At 43.6% G+C, this 24,283-nt stretch overlaps 1 protein-coding gene across 1 annotated transcript; it reads right to left on the bottom strand.

Annotated features, from left to right (window-relative positions):
- Positions 1-865: 865 nt before the first annotated feature.
- Gml (glycosylphosphatidylinositol anchored molecule like) lies at positions 866-18,320 on the bottom strand. The gene is made up of 3 exons (XM_026403074.1): positions 18,230-18,320; positions 17,532-17,639; positions 866-1,158 (listed from the first exon to the last, which is right to left on the bottom strand). Exons 1-3 carry the CDS (start codon positions 18,318-18,320, stop codon positions 866-868), a joined length of 492 nt encoding a protein of 163 aa, XP_026258859.1.
- Positions 18,321-24,283: the final 5,963 nt, after the last annotated feature.

Here is a 24,283-nt window from a genome sequence, read left to right as displayed (position 1 = left end):
CATCCAATTAAACATGATTTGGGCATAAAAATAAACAACTAACACATCTACATGGGTGAACCCTGAAAACATTATGCTGAGGAGAAGAGGTCAGTGACAAAAAAATCACACATTGTATAACTCCATTCCTAGCACATGTCAGGATTGGAAACCCATAGAGAGAAAACAGGCAGCAGTGGTGGCCTGGGTGGGTAATGGGGTCTGGGGTTTATTTATTTTTTGGTGGGGGAGGAGAAACCAGGGATTGAACTCAGGAGCACTCGACCACTGAGGCACATCCCCAGTCCTATTTTGTATTTTATTTAGAGACAGGGTCTCAGTGAGTTGTTAAAGTGCCTTCTCGTTGCTGAGGCTGGCTTTTAACTTGCAATCCTCCTGCCTCAGCCTTCCGAATTACTGGGATTACAGGTGAGTGCCACTGCACCCAGCTTCAGTGTTTATTTTTGAGGTCACATAAGTGTTCCAAACTGGACTGTGGTGATGACTGGTGAATCTGTGAATGTACAAAACATTCCTCTATTCTACACAGAATTGGTGGGTTGCATGGTGTGTGATAACATCTCACTAAAGTTACAGAGCATAAGAAGTGCCTAGAGGAACAAAAGCAGCTCACCTGATGAAACCACAGAGGAATTCCTGAATTTGCAGGGAGGCAGAAAAGAGCAGCAGCCTCACTGTAGCACCTGAGGACTTGCAGGGAAACCAGCATTCAGGCACGTTTCCAACCAACAACATTTTCCTTTATTTTGCTCTTACAACAAGGCATGAAGGGGCCAACGGGAGGCCTGACACATCAGCGTCTCCAAGAGAGAACAGCAGCATTCTGAGCAACAGGGGAAGATGAATGGACCTCCAAGAGGCCACCTCAAGTCACTGTATTACTGACGATGATGGAAGCAAAGCTCAGGAAAAATTTTGGTTTCCCCAAATATGCAGACTCTGCTACAAAGTCCTCCTCAATTATCTGTGGAGGTAAAAAATCTCTTTCTACGTTGGTAGGTCCTCCAGAGTTGCAAGTCATACCACCACAACAATTAGCAAAATAGAATTGATTAGGGAGCACTCTTCTTGGAGTTTCCGGAGGCTGTTCAGCAGCATATACAAATGTGCAATTCCAAGTACAGTTCTTGTAAACAAGTAATAAACGAGGGTTCACACCTGAAAAAAAAAATGGTGATGGAAATCATTGGTTTTTCATGTTCTGACTGTAAACACAGAATATTCAACATGACTATCTCCATATATTCCCAAATGTTCCAACATTCCATTGCCTAGAATTTGTGACAAAGAGAATGTTCTAGTCCACAAGAGGGTTGAAAACAACTTCCTCTAAAGATATTTTTCTGTCCATGCTGTCATCTTTGTGTCTACCCTAGCCCTCCATATGGCATCTTGGCACTTTGTCATGTAGATATACAAATGAAACATTCTGCTCATTTTTTGTCTTAAATGTTCTAGAGCTCTTAGAAATTAAGTGGAGCCAGAAATCATTTTCTAGTTATGTCCTGGTGACCTTGAAGGAGATGTAGAAAGGCACAGGCAGCCAGGGCAAGATGGTGAGTGAGAAAGTCAGGGGCAGGGCCAGACTAAAGGAGCATGCAGAGGGTCTTCCCAGGAGGTCAACTTCCCAAATGATGAAAGTGGGGGACCCAGACAGACACTTCTATACTTGTGCGCTTAAGCAGCAGATACAACAGAAAAATTAAAACAGACTTATGGACATGGGGGAACCAATAAATAATAATGAGGAGAGCTTGGATAGGGGATAAGAAGAGGGAGAAGCTGGGAGCAGTGGTGCACACCTATAATCCCAGTGGCTCAGGAAGCTGAGGCAGGAGGATTGTGAATTCAAAGCCAGCCTCAGCAAAAGCAAGGTGTTTAGCAACCCAATGAGACCATGTCTCTAAATCAAATATAAAATAGGGCTGGTGATGTGGCTCAGTGGTCAAATGCCCCTGAGTTCAATCCCTAGTAACCCTCCTCCACAAAAAGAAGAGGATATTCCAGAGACCATAAAAAGAACAAGTTAAAACTCCCCCACTGTACCCCGGGCTCCGGAGCCCTCCTCTCTCTGTTACCATCACTTTTGCAATAAACCTACTGCTTGCTTGCTATCTCTGTGTCCTGTTCTTCAATTCTTTGGTGAATAAAGATAATGAACCCAACACCCCTAGATGGTAAACAACCTCTCAACAACCTCTCAATTATTAGCAGGACAGCCTATGTTTATCTGTCCTTTCTCTGATTTCCTGTAGTTGGTACAACCCCTCTAGGACATGCTCTTCCCCCATACCCCCAGTCTGTTTCAAGCTTCTGCAGTCACATGCAAATGGTGATAGGCTCTTAAAACCAAACTCCCCACAGCATGGACATAATGCCACATTCCATTGGTGTTCCACAACTAATGTTGTCACCTTGGCCAGCTAGAGCTACCTAATCCAAGCTTCACCTGAGACCTCCTTCAAGAATCCCCAGGTGAAAAATCAGATAAGAACACTAAAACTAAAGAAAAATATCCCGATCAACCTAGATAGAAAAATCCTCTTTAAAATATTTCCAATCTGCATTAAAAATCACCATGATCTGAAATAAAAGATGTCAGGCTAGAGGAGGCTATATTCCTTGTTGCTCCTGGGCTGAGATTCAAGCAGTGGGCGTGGGAAGCTGTCTCGCTGAATGACTGGCATTCTCCTTCCCGTGGGTGGAGAGGCTCTGTCCATCTACTTTTGTAGTGACCTGGACATGTCCCCGTCTTAGAGGTAAAGGATGTGTCTTCACTTGTAGGAGTGCCGTCCTGCAGCCCCTTGGGTCAAATTACACTCATCTGTCCTTGTGACCGTGCCCCTCCTGACCTTTTTTAGATGGAACTTTCTAAGAATGAGGGTCCCCCAATAAAAGCTCACTTCCGAAAGTGCCCTCTCTCTCTTGCCAGCCTCTTGTGACTTTCCTCACTCTCCCATTTGGGGAGCTTGAGATCGAGAGCGGAGGAGCCTTCCTGAAGCTTGATTTAAAGGTGAAGTGTGTGTGTTTTATTTGGTGTCCCAGGAAATTCACATGAGCGACCTTAAGTTCAGCTGCCCATGCAGGTCGGGGGCAGAAGATGGCACCAGAATGAGGGACCGCTCGGTGGTGAATTTCCAGGATGACTGAGAGAGAGCGTGCTATAGAAATTTAATTTACCTTGAATTTTTGAAGGATCACAGAGGAAGTAGACAGTTTTAGAGCCAAGGACATTAAAGAATTATCATGGGCAGTTCCATGACTTCAGATAAAGAAATGTATTTAACAATTCTGGTGACAATAACCAATGGGAGAGGAAAGCAAATCAAAAGGACCCAGCTAGTCCAGTTCCTGAAAACGGTCAACAAGTCATACCGGATTTATGTACTTGGGAGAAACTAGGTAGAAAACTATATAAAGGGTGTCTCTCTGCCTACTGTCTAAAAGTACAATAGAGAGTGTTCAAAAGGTGGACTGCATTAGAAATGTGTCTCTTTGATGACCTAGATCAGAACCAGTGGTCCCCAAGACTTGTTGAAATGGCTTCAGAGAGAAGTTACGAGTCTGGAGCAGGAGAAACAGCCCAAGGCTGCTTCAAAGTGGTTCTGTCTTTTCCTACTGGGATTGAGGACAGAGTCAAATTTCGCTTAGCCTCCAACTCTCCAGTCGCAGACAAGCTGCATCAGGGCAAGATCTAAAATCAAAAGCTCAGTCTCCGCTGAGCCAGACAAGAGTCAGCAGCTTTAGAAGAGTGCCAAGGGGAGTGTTCCAGAGAAGAGACTAGCCCAGATCGAATTTTTTAAACTGATTTTATTTTTTTAAATACACGACAGCAGAATGCATTGCAATTCTTATTACACATATAGAGCACAATTTTCCCCCCATCGGATTTCTGGGAGGCAAATTCAAAATGGAGAGAACCAAGACAGACAGGAATATACAGACGAAAAAGAGTCACAGTCTGAGGGGACTCAGTCTACAGGTAAGGAAGACCTGGGGAGGGCTTTGCTAAATTATATTTAGCTGGGCCAGCATCCGCCATCCAAATTCAGATGCTCTCCTCCAGGAGAACAAGGTTCTATCATTACTCTGACCTGGTGGTTGCCATGCTTACGCCACTACAACGTGGCCTTAGAAGAGCGCAGGAAGTGGGGAAAGACATTACAGGTTTTCAGCTTTTTCCAGTCTTTGAACAGATTAACGAACAAAACCGCATGTCCATGTGCAGGCTGTAGTTCCCTTTAAGACTCTAAAAAAACTCAAAAATGCTTGCGGTACCTGTGGCCCTAACTCGCCATTTTTACAAAGCCTACTCAATTCGTTATGCCAGGAGCCTTTACTCCCAAATGATTGAATTTCAATGGCAAATGCTTGCCTTTCTGGGGGTGATTATCTCTTCTGGTGGTCCCACTGGACTGATATTGTACCAAACAGGCTCAAAGAAACAAGAGACAAAATCTTGAAGCTCCCTTAGAAATTATATCGGACCTAGAGAGACAGTTAAATTATGATTTAGCCATTTGTGATCAGATCACTGCATGTGCCAAAAAGGCTTGGCTTTAAATTTCTTCCCGAGATCAAACGAGTTTAGCTTTCAATCAGATAAAACAGGGCCTGGAAGAATAATTCTCCAATATTGTAGCATGCCTATACCAGGCAGCTAACAGGTCAATCAGAGATTCAAATGCTTCCAATTCATAGTTAAACAGCTAGCATTTGAAAACGCCAATAAAGTTTGTCAAGACATTCTCCCACCTCATTGAAAAAAAAGGGCACAGTTTCAGAATTCATTCGCCTTTGTGCAGATGTTGGTCCCACACAATTGCAAGGTTTTACACTCACCTTGACTTTAAAGCAGGTACTTCAGCTCTAATCCCAGAGACGCCATTCCCTTGGGCAGTGTTTTAATTGTGGTAAGACTGGGCATTTGGCGCACAACAGGGCAGAAACCTTTCCTGGTTCACGCCAGTGGCATTACAGAACAAAAAGCTTCATGGCAAGGGGGAATGGGAACAGATATGGCAGTGACCTGCCTCCATTTCTGACTTCACTTCCGCCTTCTTCAGGGCCAAAAAATGGAATATAGGCCTACCCCAGGACCACCAAATAATCGGTGCAGAGGAAGAGCTAGAGTCGCAGGCTTTGACATCATCACAACCCACCATGGCGGATGGTCATTATTACCAGTCAGCTCCACCCAGACAGTACGGCCAGCCATGGTAACAGATTTAACACCTCAAATGAGACCACAGCGAGTTCCTACTGGAATCTGTGGGCCATTACCCCCAGGTACTATAGGCCTAATTTTGGCACAAATCAGTTTTAAAGAGGGAATCCAAGTAATACCAGGAGTTGTTGATCCAGATTTTAGAGATGAGCTAACAGTCACTGTAAAATCAGAATATGCTATTCGGCTCTCTACTAAAGACATTTAGTACTTTTACCTTGTTGTTCCGCGGACAGCCCACTTAAAACTTCAACTTCCAGGTCCCCCGGACTGAGTATATTGGGCTCAATTAATCTGGCAGGAGCGCCCCCTACTGGAACTTAAAATCAATCTTAAAAAATTTCCAGGAATCACAGATACTGGGGCAGATAAATCTGTTTTATCTCGCCAATTTTGGCCCCAAAACTGGCCTTTACATACTGCGCCAGCCAATTTAGAAGGCATAGGGCAGATCTCTCAACCTGCCCAGAGTGCCTAGTATCTATTTTCACTGGGAAGACAGAGATGGTAACACTGAAATCTTTAAGCCTCATGTTTTGGACACATTACCAGTGAACCTATGAGGTACAGGTATTCTAAACAGCTTGGGATTATTATTACTAACTGCAAATTCTATCAGGTCATTTGAGGAACTTACTCAAGGATCTACTCCTAGGGAAACTGAGAGAAACTTACAGGACGAATACTTAGTTATGATCCAATCTCCTCAACAGAGATTAATTAATGCACTCAGCCAAAATTTTTGGTAGGGGCCCTGACCTTTTTTCCAATCCCCCCCCCACCCACACACACAAAAAAAAAACTAGCAGAGAAAACTAATGAGTTAGTCAATGGCCCTGAACATGGGAAAACTTAAAATAGCTCATATGTTAGTTGAAGAACAGCTTCAAGCTGGTCATTTAGAGCCTACGCTCAGCCTTTGGAACACACCCATCTTTGTAATTAAGAAAAACTCTAGTAATTGGATATTATTACAAGATCTCAGAGCTATTAACCCTGTTATAGAGCCCATGGGAACAACACAATCTGGGCTTCCTTCTCCTACAGCTATTCCTTTAGATTATAATTTGATAGTAGTAGATCTAAAAGACTGTTTTTTCTCTATACCTTTGCACCCAGATGACTGTAAAAAGTTTGCCTTTAATGTCCCAGCAATTAATTCTAAAGAACTAGTTAAAAGATATTGCTGGAAAGTACTGCCTCAGGGAATGTGTAACAGTCCTATCCTATGTCAGAATTTTGTGGCACAGGCTATCATGCCTGTGAGGGAAAAATTCCCTGATGCATATATTATTCATTTTTATGGATGACATACTTTTAGCTCATGCTAATTCAGAGGTACTTTTAAAATTTTTTTTGACCTTTTAGAGACTTCACTCACAGCAATGGATTTGTGCATTGCACCTCAGAAGGTGCAAAGGACATCTCCTTTTCAATATCTAGGTTATATGATTGAAGGACATACAATCCATCCTCAAAACTTACAAATAAGAGTCAAGGAGCTAAACATTCTTAATGATTTTCAAAAATTATTAGGAGATATTAATTGGCTGAAGCCATCTTTAAAGCTAACTTTCTTCCAGATATTACAGAGAGATCCTTCTCCAAGTTCTTCTCGTCAGCTCAAAGCAGAGGCAAGAACAGCTTTAAGGAAAGTTGAAATTGCTATTAAAAATGCTCAGCTTACTAATTCTCAAGAGCCTATATATTTGTTGATATTTCCAACTGCTCACGCTCCTGCAGCGGCGATATGGCAAACACTGGGAGTTATTGAGTGAATTCATTTAACTCACTCTCCTCAAAAGTCATTAACTCCTTTTCATGATTTTGTTGCTCAATTAGTGATAAAGGGCAGAACAAGAGTTTTACAGCTATTTGGATCAGAACCTAATATTATAATCATTCCATTTTTTTGCTCAAAAAAATGACTGGCTTTTTCAAACTTCTAATTTATGGCAAGTAGCTTTTGCTGATTTTTCTGTTCAGATAGAGAGTCATTATCCTCATGATAAAATTATTCAATTTATATTAATAACACCATTTATTTTCCCAAGGATTATATGTGCACAACCAATAAATGGTGCACTAATAGAATTCACCGATGGCTCAAGTTCAGGTAAAGCAGGTTTGTTTGTTTTTTTTCCAAAAAAAAAATTTTTTTTTTTTGAGAGAGAGAGAGAGAGAGAGAGAGAGAGAGGGGAGAGAGGAGAGAGGAAAGAGGAGAGAGGAGAGAGGAGAGAGAGGGAGAGGGAGAGGGAGAGGGAGAGGGAGAGGGAGAGGGAGAGAGAGAGAGAGAGAGAGAGAGAGAGAGAGAGAGAGAGAATTTTTTAATATTAATTTTTCAGTTTTTAGTGGACACAACATCTTTTTTAATTTTATTTTTTAGTTGTAGTTGAACACAAGACTTTTTATTTTAGTTATTTTATTTTTTTATGTGGTGCTGAGAATAGAACCCAGGGCCTTGCATGTGCTAGGCAAGCACTGTACCTCTGAGCCACAACCCCAGCCCGACACAACATCTTTATTTTATTTTTATGTGGTGCTGAGGATCAAACCCAGCACCCTGCGCATGCCAGGCAAGCGTGTTACCATTTGAGCCACATCCCCAGCCCTAAAGCAGGTTTTTATAGGCATGTTCATATAGAGGTAATACAAACCTCATATGCTTCTGCCCAACAAGCAGAACTATAAGCTCTTATTTGTGCTTTAAGTCATTTTGCAAATGAGCCCTTTGATATTTATTCTGACAGCTTATATGCAGTAGGGATTAAGAAAAATATTGAAACTTCAATTACTGGATATACATAATCACAAGAGTTATTCAATTTGTTCATACCCTACAAAGAACGGTACAAATGTGAAAGCACCCATGTTTTATAGGTCATATATGGGCCCACACTAATCTTCCAGGGCCCCTAACATGAAGTAATGATAAGATTGATAAATTGGTTGCTGTTTGTCAGCAAATATCTTTGTATGACTGTGCACAAGCTTCGCATTCTTTACATCATCAAAATGCTTCTAGCTTACATAAAAAACTTAATATTACCAGAGAACAAGCTTATCAAATTGTATGTCACTACCCCCAATGTGTTATACACACTCCATCTTTACCATCTGGGGTAAATCCCCGTGGATCAAACCAAATCAATTATGGCATATGGATGTAACTCACATTCATTAATTTGGTAAACAATGTTATGTACATATAATTGTAGATACTTACTCTAGATTTAGCTTTGCTACAGCCGGTGCAAAAGAAAACATTCAACAAGTTATTTCTCATTGTTTAGCTGCCTTTGCAGTATAAGGATGTCCTTTACAGACTAAAACTGATAAGGCACCGGCTTATGTAAGCTATTCCTTTCAACAATTTTGCCAAGAGTTTATACTGACCATAAAACAGGTATTCCTTAGAACCCTCAAAGTCAAGCCATTGTAGAACAAGCTCATTTATCTATTAAGCTACAATTACAAAAACCCTAAAAGGGGGAGATAGGACTATGACTCCCCAAAATAATCTCAATCATGCTGTTTGTTTTAAATTTTCCATATTGTGACTCAGAAGGTCACACTGCAACTAAGCCACATGTCTTCTACAGCAACAGGCCCTTTAGGCTGAGTTTGGTGGAAGGACTTACAGACTGGTCAATGGAAAGGACCATATCCAGTGACTACGTGGGGTAGAGGTCATGCTTGTATTTTTCCAGAAGGTGCTTTTCATCCTATTTGGGTACCTAAACACGCCATCAGGCAAGGAGGACATAGAACCAAGATTCAAAGGACTGAAGATTGACCCAAAGAAGCCTTCCCTCAAAAAGAAGAAACCTCGAAAGAAGAGAAGAGTTATGACCCCAAGAAACTGAACGAGGAAGCTTATCTCATGGAAGGACCTGAAGAAATTGACAACTGCAGGCTACATGAGTGATTCAGCAGCAAGGAAAAGTTAATCTCCAATGATGATGCTTGCTGCTATAATAGCTCTGTTGAGCTGTCAGGTAAAAGAGAATCAGGGAGAAACTTATTGGACTATATTTTCCAGATCCACTTCTAGTACACCCAGCAGTGTGGTCTGGAGAATCCATCCCAGTATTTACTAATGACTCATACATGATGGGAGGATTTACAGACACTCATATTACTCCCAATCATGTGACTGGATCTAATTATTCTGGCTATAGTGCCTAATTACCTTTGTGTTGGTCCCACGATAAATATGCTGACTGTCTAAAAGTGTCATTTGAGGAAAAGACAGCAGTTCGGAGACCTAGACCAATTAATGGTACTGTTAATGGAGACTCAAAACCTTATATCAGATTAGTTATTAAAATGGGACTTTCTCATAACAAACCAGTCATCTCAGCAGAACGTCCACGAATATCTCTTGTCCTAACCATTCTGCAATAGAAATTGGCACCTTTCCTAAGTGTCCTAAGTGATGGACTGTATAAATACTTTTCCAGTACAACATAAGGTGTCTAGAAATAGTGGGTATATTTTGGACTAGTCTATTAAAATTGACAAAAGGCATTGCACAAGGGTAATGTCATGAATCCTGGAGGATTTGTTAGCAACATCTTGACCTTCTGCGAAGGTGGCATTCAGAAAGATGTTTGGCACTTAACTGCTACCTCAGAATGCTTACATTTTACTGACAAACCTTTACCAGACTCTGTAGGCAAGAACTGTAAGGAAGGTTCTTGCTATGTCTTATGAGCCTGAGTTCAATCTCCTTATGTTTTAATTACTGGAAATGTAAAAGTTAGATAGAAAGATGATAGCTATCTTGTAACATGTAGTAAATGTAATTTAACTAACTGTAGCACCAGATATAATAAAGTAAAAGTAACACTGATACTCCATCAGCCCTCTTTTATCTTATTACCAACTAATATTTCAGAACCATGGTACACTGATACTGGTTTTCAAGTCTTAAAACAAATACATGCCCAGCTAGCGAGACCTAAACGTGCTCTTGAACTCAATAGTGGGAATTGTTGCCTTGGTTTCTTTTATTGCTTCAACAGTCACAGCTTCAGTGGCCATATCTCAAAATATTCAACATGCAAATTTTCTTAATAATTTGGCTCAGAATACTTCCAATGCTCTTCATAATCAAATAAATATTGATGAAAGGATTGAGACTAAGCTAAATGCCTTAGAGGCTACTGTCATAAATATTGGTAATGACCTTTCTGCTTTGAAATTCAAGGAAAGACTTAAAAGTCACCTTAGCTATAAGCATGTGTGTATTACTGCTGCCAAATACAATGCTTCCCAAAGGGATTGGGAGAAGATTAAAAACCATTTGTTGGGTATTTTGCAAAATAATAACAACAGCTTGGATCTTTTGGAGCTCCATCATCATATTCAAGTTATACAAAAAAGTAAGATTGATTTTTCGGATCCTACTTCTTTAGCTGATCAAATACTGAGAGAACTGAATGGCTTTAACCCTGGAAACATTCTTAAGCATTCTGCATGGGATATTCTTGTATTATTCTCTCTTGTATTGTAATTATTGGATGGTGAGCCTTCAAAACAAGGATTCAGGGACTCAAAAAAGTGACCAATCACCTACTTTTTCAAAGAAAAAAGGGGGAATATGTGAGAAGATGTCTCACTGAATGATTCACATTCTCCCTCCCGTGGGTGGAGAGGCTCTGTCCATCTACTTTCTTAGTGACCTGGACACTGCCCCCATCTTGGAGGTAGAGGATGTGTCTTCAGGTGTAGGTGTGCCGTCCTGCAGCCCCTTGGGTCAAATTACACTCATCTGTCCTTGTGACCGTGCCCCTCCTGACCTTTTTTAGATGGAACTTTCTAAGAATGAGGGTCCCCCAATAAAAGCTCACTTCCGAAAGTGCCCTCTCTCTCTTGCCAGCCTCTTGTGACTTTCCTCACTCTCCCATTTGGGGAGCTTGAGGTCGAGAGCGGAGGAGCCATCCTGAAGCTTGATTTAAAGGTAAAGTGTAAAAAAACAAAACAAAACAAAACAAAAAAAGGTAAAGTGTGTGTCTGTGTTTTATTTGGTGTCCCAGGAAATTCACATGAGCAACCTTAAGTTCAGCTGCCCATGCAGGTCGGGGGCGGCAAGCAGGAATACTGCTTCTCTATGAGTCAGGTGAAAGAGGGATTTCACTAAAACTCAATAATGGATAGTCAGAGTGTCTTGAAGACTCACCAATCTGGATACATTAAACAAAGAAGAGAGAATACACTGGAGCCAACCTGTTTGCGACAGCAGCGCTGGATCAGCACAGAGGGAGTGAGAATGCCAGAAACACAATGGACAGATTTAGTACGGAAAATCCTGAGATCAGAAAAGTAGTCTGTCCTTGGCTGATCCAGAGGCTGCATCATCCACTGGTGCATGAAAAGCACCCCGTGTTTCCAACAGGCCCTGGAGAGCTGAGGCAGGCATCATCTTGCAGCTGCTGCCACAGGACTAATTGAGGCAAGACAGCTAACTACAGGGTCCTAACAAGTACCTGTTACATGACCTAGGCTGCACTTAGCAGAACAAGAGCGCAACAGGCACAAAGAATATTTTATCCAAAGAGATTCAAGTCAGAAAAGCAAAGGGGATCCTGGCCTGCTTCCCATTTTGAGTCTGGTGGCTCTAGAACCAGCTGAAGCAGATGGGAAATTCAAATGGATGGATGTGAACATGATCTGGAACTATGCCTGGGAAGCCTGGAATGGCTGTTCTTAGGCAGCAGAGAGAGTAAAAGATTTGCTCCTCTACTCCACAAGCAGAATCCTGGGGAGACTCCTGGGATCCAGATTCCCAGCAGACATCAGCAACTGCAGCCCTTAGAAGTATGCTGATCTAATCTCTCAAGATCAATCACCACCCAACAAACTGCCCCCCAGGCCTGATTAGACCTGAGCCCCACCTCAGGGAATCCACTCACAGAACTCTGCAGCAGCTCTGCCTTGGGAGTGCATCGCCTGGTCTGTGCAGACAAAACTCCAGCTGACAGTACTTCCCACCCCATCCTACCTCATACTGGTGAGAAGGGAAGCTGAGAATTTTTAACTTCAACTGGCCACTTGGCTAGCAACACAAAAGAGGAAGGGTTTAACAACCCTTGGCCCTTAATTCTCGTGCTTAGTAGACAGCTCAAGGAGGAGGAAAGAAAGACAGTTGGACACAGTGAACATATATGCTCATTGACTATGCTGAAAAAATTCCTTAATTTTTCATTATGAATCTTTTTCCCTTTTGTGTATGTGTGTATGTTTTGTGCTGATTAGATTCATGGACATGTACACTATACATATTTGTTTCTTTTTCTCTCATTTGTAGCATTTTTTAAATGAAGTTATTTTTCCTTGCTTTGTCTTTTGCGGATTGGGGGGTTTTATTAGTATATTTTGGTACTGTTTTGTATTGATTTTAATTTGTCTGTTTCTCTCATTTCTCTTTTCTTCTGCTAACAGCCAAATTCTATTGTTCTCTCTTTCACTCTTCGTTTCATTTTTTACTTCTATTTTTTCCTCCTCCTCCTTTAAGAACCATCATACCTACACCTCTTTTGCATTTTCTCTGTTCACTTTTTGAAACTGTAAACTCTTTTCTAACTTCCCATCATATTTTCTTTTCTCTTAATTAACTGTATTCTTATCATCTTTTAGAACTAATTGGTTTATATACCATCTGCCCCAACCATTAATACCGTTGCAATTATTACTGCTGTGGATGCCATACTTGACACCTACTGTTTGATTTAATGCCAGATATAATACATGGTTACTTGTTGTTTTTATTAATGGCAACTGCTGACCCTACCATTTCTGAGTTTTGTGTGGGTGTGGGTGTGGGTGTGTGTATGTGTGTGTGTCTATGTCAATTAACATTGTAGATGTCATAGCAGGAACCAAATATTTAATTTAATTCTGTATATTATTTGCATTGGTTGTTGCTATTATTTGTTTTCCCCTAATCTGTGAGGTACTGGAAACCTGCAGGGACACTACAAATTCACAGGGTAGAAACTCTGCTGCTGGCAGAATAAAATAGACAATATGATTGATGTATGTATTATATATCAAAATGCATTCTACTGTCATGTATGACAAAAAATAAATCAATCAATAAAAATTTAAAAAAAAAACTCTGCTGCTGCACTAAACTCAACCCAAAGACAGTGCCTTGTTCCACACACAAATTAATGACATTCAATCTTCAGCAATACTTTAATATAAAGAACAGAAGAGACAAAAACGCAACTTACAAATGAGCCCCAAGTGGAAACAGCATAGGGTGGGCTCTTAGGTCCCACCTATGGATATCCATTGCTATGACAGAAAAAGAGTGAAATAACACAAAGGCTGTGGACACTATACCTATGAGGAGATCTCAATCCAGATCACCTTAGGACACTTTAGCAACTGAAAACTGTGCCCTAAAAAATAAAGTAGAAGAAACCACTTCAATTGACGTGCAAGACCAATACCTTTAAAAACATGAAAAAACAGGCAAAAATATCTCCCCCCAAAATCCACAATCCCTCAACAAAGGAATCCACTGAGAGTGAGGTAGACAAAAACATCTAAGGAAGAAATTAAGAGAGTGATTACAGGAGATGAAAGACTGTTTTAATAAATAGAAAAAGTGAAAGAAACCAAGCAGAACTCCTAGAAATTAAAGACAAGATCAATCAAATGACAAACTCACTTGAAAGTATCCATAACAGACTAGATGATATAAAAAAATAGAACCTCTGCCCTTGAAGACAGAACTTCAGGCACTGAAGACAGGCTAGATGATCCTGAATACACAGAAAGCAGCAAAGGAGAAAAAATTATAGAGCATGATCAGAATACAAGAGTCTGGGATAACTTTAAAAGAACAAATCTGAGAATCACTTGGATAGAAAAGAACATGGAGATACAAACTAAAGGCATAAAGAACATTTCCAAGGAGATAGTTACAGAAAACAGAAATGAGATAGACATCTACATACAAGGCTTACAGGACCCCAAAGCGACCTACCCAATGAGAAGCTTGCTGAGACATATCATAATAAAAATGCCTAACATAGAAAACAAGGAAAGAATATTAAAGGCCCCAAGGGAAAAACAATAGGTCACATTTAGAGGCAAACCAACAAGACTCACTTCTGATTTCTCTACTTAGATCCTAATATTAAGGAGAGCCTGGAATGAGATATTCCAAATCCTACATGAAAACAACTGTCATCCAAGGTTAGGCCATCAAAACAAAAAGTCAACAAAGATATCTTCAACCTAAATAGTACTATAAATCAAATGGACCTAATGGACATCTACAGAATATTCCACCCTGAAACAGCTGAATTTACCTTCTCAGCTCTGCATGGAACTTTTTCCAAAACAGATCATATTCTAAGCCACAAATCAAATCTTAGCAAATATAAAAAAAATGATATACCCATGTATCCTATCAGATCATAATGGAATGAAACTGAAAATCAACAGCAAAAAAAATAGAAACCACGTTGTTAAACTCATGGAAATTGAACAATACTCTCTTAAATGAAGAGTGTACCAAAGAAGAAATGATAATAGAAATCAAGAAATTCTTAGAAATAAATGAGAACAAAGGCACAACATATCAAAATTTCTGTGACAATATGAAAGCAGTTCTAAGAGGCAAATTTATAGCAATGAATGTCTACATTAAAAAATCAGAGAGACCCCAAATAAATAAGCTTATGCCCCAGCTTAGAAAAAGAAGAGCAAACTTACTCCTAAACCAGTAGAAGACAGGTAAAAATTAAGATCATCAGAAAAAATATCAATGAAATTGAGAATAACCAAAAAAATACACAGGATCAATGTAATGAAGAGTTAGTTCTTTGAAATGATAAAATTGGCAAACCCTTAACCAAATTAACCAGAAGAAAAGTTAAGAAGCAAATCAAGATGAGAAATTAAAAAGGAGGTATTTGAGAACCCTTTGAAATCCAGAGGGTTATCAGATTCTATTTTGAAAATTTACACTTCAATAAATGGGAAAATCTGGAAGACATGGACATATTTTTAGACATATATGACCTGCCAGGAAGATACATAAATGCTAGATAAAACAATATCAAGTAATGAGATTGAAATAGCAATTAGAAGCCTTCCAAAAGGATCTGATAGCCTGGATCTGATAGTTTCTCAGCTGAGTTTTACCAGATCTTTATAGAAGAACTAACATGTCTTTCTCAAATTATTTCAGGAAAACGAAAGAGAGGGAACATTCCCAAATACCTTTTATCAAGGTAGGATAACCCTGTTACCAAAACCAGACAAAGACACATCAAGAAAAAAACTAAAGACCAATATCTCTGATGAACATAGATGCAAAAACCCTAAATAAAATATTAGCATGAAGAAACTAATACACCATGATGACGTGGGTTTTATTCCAGGAATGCAAAGTTGATTCAACATAGGCAAAACAGTAATGTGATTCATCAAACAGAATTAAGAACAAAAATTGCATGATCATCTCTATAGATGCAGAAAAGGCCTGTGATATGAATGGATCCAATACTCATTCGTTAAAAATGCTGGAGAAGCTAGAGATCAGAGGAACTTACCTCAACATTGTAAAGGCCATTTATGACAAACCCAAAGCCAATATCATACTAAATGGAAAAAAACTAAAAGCATTTCTACTAGATTCAGGAATAAGGCAGGGTTGTACACTCTTACCACTCCTATTCAATACAGTCCTTAAATATTAGCCAGAGCAATCAGGCAAGAAAAGGAAAATTAATGAGATTCAAATAGGAAAAGAAGAAATCAAACTCTCGTTTGCTGATGATATGATCCTATATGTAGAAGATCCAAAAAAAAAATCCAAGAGAAAAATTCTAGAGCTTACAAATGAATTTAGCAAAGTAACAAGAGAGAAGATCAACACCCATAAATCAATAGCTTTCCTATACTCCAACAATGATTCAATCAAAGAAGAAATCAGGAAAACTATCCAATTCACAGTTATCTCAAAAAAAAAAAAAAACCAAAAACCAAACAACAACAACAACAACAAAAAAAAAACAACTCGAGAATTAGTCTAACTGAGGAGGTAAAAGAGCTCTGTAATCAACATTACAGAACACCAAAGAAAAAAATTGAAAATGACCTTAGAAAATGGAAAGACATCCCATGTTCTTGGATAGGCAGAATTAGTATTATCAATGGCCATACTACCAAAAGCAATACACAGATTCAATGCAATTTCTGACAAAATACATTCTTTTTTCAGAATTAGAAAAAAACAATTCTTAAATTTGTTTGGAAGAATAAGAGACCCAGAATGGCCAAAGCAATACTAAGCAAGAAAAGTGAAGCAGGAGGCATCACAATACTTGATCTGAAATTGTACTACAGAACGGTACTATAGCCATCTGATATTTGACAAAGGTACCAAAAACATATCTTGGAGAAAAGATAGCCTTTTAACAAAAGGTGCTGGGATAACTGGATAGCTAAACACAGGAAAATGAAGTTAAACCTCTTTCACCCTGCACAAAACTCAAATTGAAATGGGTCAAAGATTTGGGAATTATACCAGAAATCTTACAACTGCTAGAAGAAAACACAGGGTCAACATGCCATCATATCAGTGGTGGCACAGACTTCTTAAGACCCCCAAAAGCACAAGAAGTAAAATCAACAATCAATAAGTGGAATAGCCTTAAACTAAAAACCTTCTGCACAGCTAAGGAAACAAGAGCATGAAGAGAGAGCCTATAGAATGGGAGAAAATCTTGGCCAGCTACTCCTCTGACAGGGGATTAATATACAGAAAAAGAACTAAAAAACCTTAGCACTAAAAAAGCAAATAACCCAATCAATAAATGGGCAGAAGAACTAAACAGAAATCAATAAACACATGAAAATATGTCAACATGACTAGCAATCAGGGAAATGCAAATCAAAACTACATTAAGATTCCATCTCACTCCAGTCAGAATGGCAAGGATCAAAAATACAAACTACAATAAACACTGGCTACGTGGTGAGAGAAAGGAACACTTGTCCATTGTTGGTGGGACTACAGTATAATGCAAACACTCTGCAAAGCAGTTTGGAGATCCCGCCAAAACCTAGGGATGAAACCACCATAGGACCCAGCTATTCCCCTCCTGGGTATTCTCCCAGAAAGATCTAAAATTGACATACTACAGTGTCACAGCCACATCAATGTTTATAGCAGCACAATTCAGGGTGCAGAAAGAAAACCATACAGACTCCACTCCCCAAACCACTCAAGCCAGGCGATGGACCACAGGTGGGAAAAGAGCACAGGGGCACTTACGTGCAGCTACGGTCATACAGCGTCTATGGTCGTATAAGCACGTCCTGAGCTTCGGGCACGCAAACGTGTTTTCAGCCACACATTCATGGCACTGCACGTTGAAGGTCCCTGAGGGAGGGAAAGCAGGCATTGGGCTTCTGCCCCAACGTATCCTTCCACCCATTACCATCTCGTCTTCCCCCATGCAGTAGCTGGCCCTGCCCTCTCTCCCAAAGACTTGCCTGAGCCTACACAGCTTGGTCTCAATGCAGTCCCAGTCTGGCCAAGACCTGCTCCCAGGAGGGAAGCCAGGCCAACCTAGGAGCTTTCCCTCTTCTCAGGAAGACATGCGGGGACCAAGAGCTCTGCAGAGGGGCCCACCTCTCCAAGGAAGTCTGGACGCTCCCCTAAGAAGCCCGCATGTTCCTGCATTTCCTTAGACACTGCTGTCCTCTCTTGCTGTCCCTAATGGGCAGGGTCACCTCCAAGCTCCCCCTCAGGTCTCCTGGTCAGCTGCTCTTTGAGGGAAGCCATCCTTCCGCCTTTCTCTCCCCTGCACACCAACACAGCCCAATTGGCCCTCAGTTCTCCCCAACAACACTGACAATGCACACCACAGCTAGCTCAGATGGCCAAATTCCTGCCACGTCCTCCTGGGACCCCGGGCCACTCTAGGAGAATCCATATGCCCTCCATGTCTCAGAAGAGATGATACTTACAAGTAGCTGGAACAGCTTTGGTCACGTTGGTAAAATTGGATTCCACAAGTGGGAGCCCCACAAAGAGGAGCAGGAACAAGGGGAGCATCATATAGGGCAGAAGCTTGGACCTGAAAGTGAAGAGACCCACAGCCAGTCAGCGAGAAGCCGGCTCCCTGCTCCACTTCACGCCCCCAGCATCCACCACCACAGGAGTCTCCCCCCTCCCGCCTTCCTCACAGGCCCTCCTCCCCACAGAACTGGAACCTATCAGAAGAATCAAATGGATATTCCTAAACCAAGAGAAGCAAAATATTTGAAATTTAAAATTCACCTGGACGCCATAACAGCCAACTGGACTCGGCAAGAGGAAACAACAAACGTGATACAGGCCTATGGAAAATGTCCACACGCTACCCAGAAAGAGAAAAAGGCCAATAGAGCTGAAAGAGGAGCTGCATCCACGGGAGTCAGCTGTGTAGCACACACGCAACTGGATTTGCACAAGGAGAAGACGCACATGGAGGGAGCAAGCGTTGGAAGGACCACTGGTACCGAAATGTCCCAATAGCAGTGAAAAGCATCACCCCACAAACTTAAAAAGGGCCAGCGGATCCACAGCAGAGGAAGTCCAAGGAAACCCAGTCTCAGACACATCACACACAAAGCACCGAAAACTACTGGGAAAGGTGAGGGGCCGAGGGAGGGGAGGAAACAGCGATAATTCAAGTGGTGGCTGACCTTCCCACACAGACCGGCAAGTGCTGAGCAAGCACGCCAGAGTCTGCAAGGGCAAACAGACTTCAAAAGAGAAGGCCAGATGCAGACCGCGACCGAGCAGGAGTGAGGGGCAGCGCTACGGGAAATCTTGAGATGTGACCCCTTTACAAGGACCCCCAAAGTCAGCCAGAGCCCAAGCAGAGGAGGCTTCAGAATGGAGAGGAGTGGCTGGGGCCAGCTTCCAGGCCCAAAGGATTACAGAGGTCAAAAGGCAGGCTGGTGACAGCAGAAAGCGACTGTGGAACCCTGAGTCCACTTTCTGACTTCAGCTACAGGAAGCCAGAAGCTGCTCACCAAAGGAGAACTAGGACTTCCCCCTGCTTGGAACTGAAGGGGACACTTCAAATAATACGTGGCCCAGATCATGCCCAGTGGAAGGCATGCCTGCTGTGCAGTGCACTGGCTGGTGGTGAAAGCAGGAGGGACTCAGAGCTAGCCTCAGCAGCCTGGAGGGCCCAGAGGGAAGAGCAGGCTCAGAGGCATGCTGGTGGACCAGTTTCCACTTGAACGGTCATCAGTGGACCCACATAATGAGCCAGGAAGGGAAAGGGGAAAGATCAGGTGGCCACTGAGAAGTCCAGGCTTTTGGAGATCCAGGATGATTTGGGCCACAGGAGAGGAGGCCAAGGTCAGGAGCAGAAGGTCCTGTGGGTGGGGCTCCAGGAGAAGCCCTGAGAAAGTGGGCTCAATCCTGAAGGAGGGTCTCGGGACTAAAGTGTCTCTGAGGTGACACACTGGAACACTGAGAGCATCTGCTCAAAGGGGTCTAGGGGACCGCAGGTCTACAGGACTAGAGTGTGGACCCCTGTGTGGGTCCAGGGCCCTGGGTGTGTCAGGGGTTTCTGAGAGGAGGGTCGCCAGGCCTGGAGGGTGGGAAGGAACCAGAAGAGCCTGGATGGGGTCCAGGAGAGGACAGGAGGGGGAGGTCCTACAGGAGAGAGGACGCGGCCTTGGGAGCGGACAGTGTGGGCCAGCAGGAGAATGCTGGGGACCAAGAAGGGGTTCTTGAAGGCCAGGGGCTGGGGAGCGGGTCTGATGAGGGCAGTGGGGGAGAAGGGTCCATGGGTCAAGGGGTGCTACGAGGGAGGAGGGTCCAGGTGAGGTGTCATGAGCTCTGGGAAGAGGGTGTGGAGGCGCAGAGGGCCCAGGAAGGAGGAGTCCCGTGGGGGAGTCTGCTGGGAAGAGGGGCGTGGGACGGGGCTGGACCCCAGAGCGGAGGGAGGTCATGAGGGGAAGGGCCCAGGGAGGAGGGTGCCCAGAGGGGAGGGTCTGGGGAAGAGGTTCCCGCCCGGAGAGCGGGAGGAGGGTCTGGTGGGGCAGGGTGGGGGACGAGGGTCGGGAGCATCGCCGTCCGGGGCCGCAGGCCCAGCTGGGTCAGGGCAGGCGGCCTGGGGCCAGCGGCGCGCGGCCGCTCAGCCCTCGTGAGGGCCGCGGGCTTGTCGCTCGGCGCCTGGCACCCTCCAGTCAGAAGGCGCGCTGCCCTTCTGGAACACTCCACAGGGCTCACTGTCCCTGCCCAAGCCGTCTCCCCCCTGGAAGCGGCAGCAGACGCCGGGCCCACCTCTGGAACCTTCCAGGAAGAAGCCTCCACCCCGCCCAGGAACCTTACTGCGCCAGCCGCCCAACTTCTGGAACCTTCCTCCCCGAAGTGGGCCTCTGCTCGGCTCTTCCGGCTGGAAACCACACCGGGTCAGGAACCTTCCGCCCGGAAGTCGGGCCTCCCTCTGCGAACCTTCCCCCGGAAGTCGGCCACCTCTTCAGGAACCTGGCCTCAGAAGCCTAGGCTGCCCTGGGAACCTGGGCGCAGGCAGCTGTGCCCCTCGGGGAGCTTCCTACCGGAAGTCGCAGCCCCCTAACTCTCCGGGCGTGGCCTGGAACGTGTGGGTTCCGGGATCCTCCTCAGCCTTCCCGCGAGGTCACCTCTCAGGCTTCTGTCCTGGTGTTCCTGGCTGTTCACTGGGTGGAACGTTCTGGAAGGCCAGGCTGGGCTCGGCCTTCTTGGATATCCTCCTCAGGGCTCCCTGGCTTCGCCTCCTCACCTGCAGATGCTCTCTTGAGATTATAGGTCCCCCCAAAGGGGCTCACCTCCAGCCACCCTCCCCGGATGCGGGAGCCTTGACCTGGCACCTCGGGCTCAGCGTCCTGACCCAGGACCCGGCCTTCTCCACGTGGGGAAATTCAGTATTGAGCTGGTGGAGTTCAGTATGTAGCTTCAACTGGGACATGGTTGGAGGGAAAGTCCAAGTAGCTGGCAGGAGTGTGGGCAGACGGGTGGAGGGAGGGTCTGGCCGCCAGAGACCGACTGCAGGCTCAGGGACTCCACCCTGGGCCCCTGGCCTTGGGAGCAAGGCAGGTGGATGATAAAGGTATGGTTCTTTAAATAACCCAACAGCAAACAGTGAAGTAGCCAACCAGTGAGCGCCTGTTGAGGACCTTCTTAATTGCTGTTCTGCTGCGGTCAGCCCCTACCTATGGGCAGTAATCTTGCACCTGTGCATCAGGGATGAAGGCGGACCAGATGGTCTGTTCCACATGCCTGCTTTGGTTTTGATTGCTTCTGCACATGGAAGTAAAAATTCTTGCCCTGATGACAGAGCTGATTGGTCTCTGAGTAATTATTTTGGCTTGTGGAGTGTGGAGGAGTTCAGGACCCCTGTTATTGCCTACATCCAGGACCCCTGACTTCTCAACCCAGAGACCCTTCTCCAGGGTCAAGGAATTCTTGGTGGAGACCTTGAGGCCTTCTCTCGCAGCCCCTGCTCCTCAGTCACTGAGTGCCCCCCCCCCAAGGAATAGCCCTGGTCAGGTGGGCAAAGCCTGAAGCAGCCCCAACCCCCACCCCTGTCTCTCTTCCTTAAGTAGCAGTGAGTTGTGAATGGACACTGCTTCTCCAGATCCCACTCATGGGCATGTTAGAGGACGAGACCTGCCTCAGTTTCCCTTGGGTTCCTGGGATTTTGTCTGAGCCTCATGCAGAGAGGTGGGAGAGCTGGCTTGTGGAGTTTTCTGTGAAAGGAGTGGCCTGCCCCCAACCTCCCCCTTTCTCTGCCTTGGCTGAGCTCCCTGACCTCACCCCACACACCTGTCCTTTCCTGGCCAATGGCTTATAATGAACCAATAAGGAGAAAAAGTTTATTTTGGCAAAAAAAAAAAAACCAAAAACTAATAAAGTAATTGATCCACAAGTGGGGTTATTGTTGTGGTTAACCTGATCATGTGGTTCAGAAGCATTAGAAACTGATTTGTGGGAGAAGTTTGGAAAATTTGGAAATGCAGGATAGAGGAGACTTAGAATGTTGTAATCAGAGCTTAGTGAGTGATTTTTGTGGGAACTCAGAAGACCAGAATGCCTGTGGACAGTAAAGACTGGGCTTAGGCAGCATCAGAGGGAAGGAAGAACTCTCATGGAAATTGGACTAGTGGATGTTTGTGTTACATTCTGGCAAATTAATTTTCTATGTTTTGCCCAGGTCCTGAGACTTTTTAGGAAATTGAATTTAAAGGTGATGCACTAAATAACCTGGTGAAGGAAATTTTAAGGCAGCACAACATTCAGGCAGTCTCATGGACATTGCAACTTTTAGCCAAGTTAACTGTGATAATCAGGAGCAGAAATCAGAGGGGAGAGATTTGAAACACTTGCAAGGGCCAGAAAAATGCATATAAAATGGAGCCAATGGAGGTTGTTGAAAAGATTGCAGCCATTAAAAGATGCTAAGTACTTTATAGAGAGAAAATAGGAAAGATGGTTTGAGGGCATGTTTGGAATTGGCAAGACCACACCCATCTCAGTCTCAAGGGTGTAAAAATAAATTTTTGAGGAAAGGCCATGGGGCACCATGCTTTCACAGGTTGTTTCACCATGCATAACCACCCCGCTCTCAGGGGCTGCTGCAGCTGTGGTCTCTGGAGTCTTGGATACTGCCCGTGATTGTGGCAGACCTTAGCATCAACCAGGTAGTGCTGGCTTTTCAGGAATGCAGAATGCTGGAGTTAGGGAGTCATGGAGGCTTCCATGTAGATTTCAAAGGTGGCTTTGAAGGCTAAGCAAAGTGTAGCAGGGTCAGAATCCCTGTAGAAATTCCCTGAAAGGGCAGTGCATGAAGATGTGAGGAGGAAGCCAAAACTTCAGGGGAGACCTGCAAGACATGACAGTAACTGGAATGCCTGCAGAGGAAATCTGCCAAAATCAAGTAGAGACACGCCAAGAGAGAGGCCGGGTGGACTGCAGCCAGCCAGGTCTTAGAGGCACAGCTACAAAGCCCTTTGGAGAGAACATGGTGCCATGTGCCCCAGAGGTTGCACATGGAGCTGCAGGGTTTGTTTGCCCAGCTCAATTTTGGTCTTGTTTTGGTCCTCTTTCTTCTTTCTATGCTCTTATTTCTCCCTTTTAGAAATGTGTTCTCTATGCCTTTATAGATTAGATATATGTAACTTGATTTTGATGTTTATGGAGGATCATAGGCAAGAGTTTGCTTTGAGTCTCAGATAAGATTTGAACTTCTGGGTAATGCCAGACTTTTAAGACTGTGGGGCCTCTTGAAACTGGCCTATATGTATTTTGCATTGTGAGATGGGCATGAGATTTTGGGGGCCTTGGGGAAATATTATAGTTTGGATATGAGGTGTCCCCAAAAGCTCATGTGTGAGACAATGCAAGAATGTTCAGAAGTGAAATGATTAAATTATAAGACTATAACCTGATCAGTGGATTAATCCACTGAATCAAATGGGTGGTAACAATATACAGGTATGGTGTGGCTGGAGGAAGTAGGTCACTGGGTGCATGACTTTGGGGTTTATATTTTTTCCATGACATACACAACACTCTCTCCCTCTCTCTTTCTCCCTCCCTCCCTCCCTCTCTTTTTCTCCCTCCCTCCCTCCTTTCCTTCTTTTCTCCTCTCCTTCTCTCATTTAGCATGTCCTGAGCTTCCTTCCTGCACCATGCCTTCTACCCTGATGTTCTGCCTCACCTCATGCCCAGAGCACCAGAGCCAGCCACCCATGGACAAAGCCTCTGAAACCATAAGCTAAAATAAACTTTTCTCTTTGTAAATTGTTCTTATTGGGCATTTTGGTCATAGCAACAACAAAAATGATTGATGCATTAGTCAAACCTGCAGTTGGAATTTCAAGGAAAATCTTAGTATGTGCCCACAGACATTTTAAATCTCAGCATTTCCCCCCATTCTTTTCTGTCATAGCCTCAACTACCTAAGAATGTTTTGTTGGTAAGGAAAAAAGGCCTTGGTCTGGACTGTTGAGTATAGCCAGGCTGTCCCGTTAAGGTGC

This window comes from Urocitellus parryii, chromosome 7 (assembly GCF_045843805.1).
Source record: "Urocitellus parryii isolate mUroPar1 chromosome 7, mUroPar1.hap1, whole genome shotgun sequence".
In the NCBI taxonomy this organism is placed as follows: Eukaryota; Metazoa; Chordata; class Mammalia; order Rodentia; family Sciuridae; genus Urocitellus; species Urocitellus parryii.
This window is presented reverse-complemented; position numbering and strand designations above follow the sequence as displayed.

Coding starts and splice junctions, on each gene's coding strand:
- Gml (XM_026403074.1), bottom strand. CDS start 18,320: ATGATGCTCCCCTTGTTCCTGCTCCTCTTTGTGGGGCTCCCACTTGTG. Junction 17,640..18,229: donor CAAAGCTGTTCCAGCTACTT/GTAAGTATCATC, acceptor TCCCTCCCTCAG/GGACCTTCAACGTGCAGTGC. Junction 1,159..17,531: donor CTGTATGACCGTAGCTGCAC/GTAAGTGCCCCT, acceptor TTTTTTTTTCAG/GTGTGAACCCTCGTTTATTA.